General features: G+C 40.1%; 1 protein-coding gene across 1 annotated transcript in view; it reads right to left on the bottom strand.

The window, feature by feature from the left end:
* Positions 1-202: 202 nt before the first annotated feature.
* LOC109313433 overlaps positions 203-4,258 on the bottom strand; it is a 24,082-nt gene continuing 20,026 nt past the window's right edge. Inside the window, exon 10 of the mRNA XM_019539989.1 lies at positions 203-1,749. Coding sequence (XP_019395534.1) covers positions 1,516-1,749 — 234 coding nt within the window. The 3' untranslated portion in view covers positions 203-1,515. The remainder of the gene's footprint in view (positions 1,750-4,258) is intronic.

Genomic DNA, 4,258 nt, shown 5'->3' with positions numbered 1-4,258 from the left:
TTTTTTTTTTTTAAACTGAACACAAAGACAAAACAAAAAAGCCTCAAATATGAAGAATCTTGAATGCTCTTTTCATCTTTCCAAATCAGCTGCTGTGGCATCTTCTTAATTTATATTTCTAGTTTCAACCAGCATATGGACTAAGGTTTCAATATTGATTTCTACTGAGGGAGGGGAAAAAAAAACACCTTAGGTCATCAGCTCATTTTTTGTTAATTTTACACAAGTTTATAACAACTGAAAGCATGTTAAAAATTGAAGCTTTAAAGTAACAGCTAATTTTAGCAGAATCAAATTGTTTGCATTATCATCAAAACGATGGCGATACAATAGTGGTGTGCATTCAGTTATTCTTGACATTATTTTAGGAAAGCGTTTCATGAAAGAATATTTTTCTGCTACTTAAAACACGTCAAGATATACACACACTTTTTCTTATGAAAAGTACCAGTTCAAATACTGTACATTTATCAAAAGAATCTCAAAACAGCAATCCCCATTTTTTCATTTTTAGTAGTATAGAATTCATTTAAATCCTATTACTCCTTTATGTATTTTTCACACATCTGAATTGTCACTTATCACCATCTTCTGTGTAGAGGAACTCCATGTTTTTAATAAGTGTGTCAGGACACTGGTGCTCTAGCAGCCATCCTGATGAGACAACCTCCCTGAACCCGAGCACCTTGGCTGGATTATGAAATTTACAACATCAACAGTAGCCTGACCCAGGACAAGTCTTCCTGTTTACCTTAGGTAAGACATTTTCCCATTTCACTGAGAGTCACTCAACCACAGGCATAGCTAGTAATCAGGACAATTTCTTTAGAGTAATATTTAGTGCCACTCCCCTGATCTGCTCGTGTAGGAAACCAGAACTTTACTAGTGCCAACCATCTTACTTTGAAGTACTGGATAATATGGAGTCAGCTGCTTAAACACACTAGTCACTAGGCATGTCTTCTCTCTCAGATCTATCCACAATGGTGGGAGAAAGACTGGAACGGTCTCCATCAAAGTTTAGTTCTGACTCTCTACTTCGCTGATAATCCCTGTACAAATTGCTGCCAGAAAAGGAGTAATCACATGAGCTTGAGTTAGCCCTGAAGCGTGATTGCTGATACCTGGATTTCTGGTAACTGGATTCTTGTGCCCAGTTAGAACCACCTCCTAAAGAAAAAGCAGAATTTGTTGAAGCACGGCTGTAGTAAGGGGAAGAGTCTTTTACAGCACAGTTCTCTGAATACCCTCTAGGTGGTGATAATGGGTACATCACAGAGGAATTGGAATATGATGATCCCTCATCAGGAAAATTCCTTATACTCCTGAATGTTTCTCGATTTCTCCAGTTTGTACTTTCAGCACCAAAGGTCACTCTGTCAGGTATTTGCGATTCGTTTCCTTTGGCATCATTACAGTAGCGTTTTCTTGAATACGCACTCGTTGAATACGTGGAGTTGTTGGAAGGAGTGCCTCCAGTTGAAGTGGATGGGAAAACAGATTGATCTACCTTCCTCATCCATTCACTGATTCCAGTAGCAAAGCCTCCAGTTTCAAGGGCAAGAGAGTTACCGAGCGCAGACATGCTTGCAGAATCATTAGCTCTGTGTCCATAAGCAGATGATCCACCACTTGTTTTGTAACTGTATGAACTGGAAGGTGCCAGTGAAGTGTCTGCAGAATAGTGTGATGTAAACTTTGCCTGTTCAGATCTTTGAGGTGAAAAGCCTTGGCTCCAGTTGGCATTTCCTGAAAAGGTATAAAACACAGATGAACTATGAAGACACCATTAGAAAATGACCATGAAGTAAATCCATTATGGAAGAACCAGTTTTCTTGAAGTGAAAAGCCTTTTTTCCTCCTATTTTCTACCTTCAAACTCCTAAGCCCTGACTCTTGGCTCTCAAGTGGCTACAGATCTCCATTCTGCTCCTACAAAGAACAGAGTGCTTGTTGTAGAGCAAGGTAGTATTGCAACTGTTAACGCCGCACCTCACACTTTATCATCTTCAAAGCAATTCAGTAGTTTAACATTTTATGTACTAAAATACAAAGGGAATATGCATTTTTTTCACAGCGGCTTTTTAAACTCGTTACAAGCTCCTTATTTTCTGTCTCGCTATCAGGTGCTGAATGTGTACTTAGCAGGTAGGCAAAACGTTAAGCAACGTTTACCAGCTGTTGCCTTTTCATAGGTTTTGAAAAGGCAGCTAAAATGAAAGAATAAAGCAAGAAAAGTGAGTGAATAAGACTGACTCAAACCAAATCAAATCACTACAAATTGCAATAATTTGAACCGCATGCACGCTAGCTACATACAAGCAAGATGAGCACTTTTCCCAGCTCTTTGAAATTGTTCTTAGTTATCTTCCTGCAGCTATCACACTTTCTTGTGATGCAACTGTTTCAATTGGGCAAGGGGGTGTGCTTTTCATTTTTATTCCTAGGTGAGCAATGGGAGTGCTTTCCCTAAGAAGATAACCTGACACAATAAATTAAGAAACCACCAGCTAACCTCAAAAATCACAAACACCTGTGAAATAAGTTGTAACCGGATGAGCAATCTAAGTTTACCAGCTAACAGTAATGTGCCCAGAAGCATACCAGACATTTAAGCATCCTATGAAATAAGTGAAATTATCTGAAGATACCTAAAGTGAAGAACAATTGCCCGTTTCTCAAACACGGCATTTAGAAATGGGTGCCCAAGACGGACTTCACATGCACAGTGATTTCAAACCAACTGTAGACACACAAGCTAGCTTTAATAAAAAGTAGCTGAAATATTTTTAAGGAGGCTACTAGTGGCAGCCCAGAGTTCAAGATAAGGCCAACTTAAGCTAACGTTAAACTATAAGCAGAGTAAGTAGTTCTACAACGTACATCTGTGTCTGCAGAAATAACTTAAGTAAGGTTTCTTTTCCTCAAGTTTTTAGGTCATAGAACTCCAAAACTTAAGGAACAATTATTATGATGCAATTATTATTAATTTTTTTTGGAGCAGTTATTAGGGTGAAAAACTAAGACCGCCCTAATTACAGGGCCTCCTGCAATCTGCTTCTTAAATGCGTCTACAGAGGCCTACACATTTAGGGGTAGGATTCCCAAAAGTTTCACGTTGGCCTCACTGCTCCCTAAGTCAGGAATGAAATTTCAATTTGTGTTAACATTTAAAATCTAATGACAAAGATTAAAAGGAGCATTTTGTCTTGCATTCTGTTCCTATGAATGCATCAGAATTCTGCTCCAAGTGGAAAACAGAACAAGTATATTTTTCTAACAAAATTTAGGTCTTTATGTACAACAAAAACTCAGTGCTAGCTCACTTTTGGAAACGTCCTTGACAATAATTCACCTTTAAGGTTGTCTCGCAGTTGTTTTTCTTGGTTTTATGGATTAATCTGTTGTCACAATTCCTTTGAGCAATCTGCTGGTCTTTTAATCTCAGGGAAAAAAATTGAGAATACGCATCTTAATGTGCCCTTCAGTGGTTCCAGGACATTTATTTTTCTGCACTGCAGAATATTGTAGACGATCCCTTCACTAAAGACACTGCACTTAAACCAGGATGATATCAACTCTAGAATGTCTGCTGATCGCAACTGCGTTGTTATGTGTACTCAAGTGCAGTGTAGACAGGTGGGCTCTCCAAGGGAGCGTCTACATGAGATGTTTACTGTGGAGTACACCAATTAGCTCTGCAGTAAATGTCTAGTATCTACGTGTGCCGCCCTATCAGGCCCCAGGAAAGTAATTAACTCCATAGCAGTGCACCTACAGACACTGTCATGGCTGGCTGGGCCACAAGAGTACTTCAGTGTGGGGGCTGCCTGTTGGCTAGCCCTGCACTGGGGCACTCTTGTACCCTGGCCAGCCCCTCTGCAGCATGCTGAGCTGGGGCAGAGCAGCCCCAGGCTGGCAGGCTGACCCACTGGGGCCCCTGCCAGCTGGGGCTGTTCCGACCCAGCGTAAATGTGCTCTGGTCCCAGGCACACTTTCAAATGGCACACCTGGGAACAAGTTCTGGTGCGATATGCACCCGAGTTTATTGTGGCATACTAATAGCATGTATCGAGGTACTCAGGTGGTCAGAATTTATATCATTAAGGCTTTAAGAGAGCAAATACAAAAACTCTATACCAAACCATAAGACAAACTGGAAGCAAGTCCAAATTAGAGAACACCTCCAGAAATACAGCATTCTAGCAGAGAAATACCAAGATTTGGTATTAAATAACCTGCACTGTGACTTCAAATC

This window comes from Crocodylus porosus, unplaced genomic scaffold (assembly GCF_001723895.1).
Source record: "Crocodylus porosus isolate Cpor-Errol unplaced genomic scaffold, CroPor_comp1, whole genome shotgun sequence".
Lineage (NCBI taxonomy): Eukaryota > Metazoa > Chordata > Crocodylia > Crocodylidae > Crocodylus > Crocodylus porosus.
The sequence above is the reverse complement of the archived record's forward strand: the minus strand, read 5'-3'. Positions and strand labels throughout refer to the sequence as shown.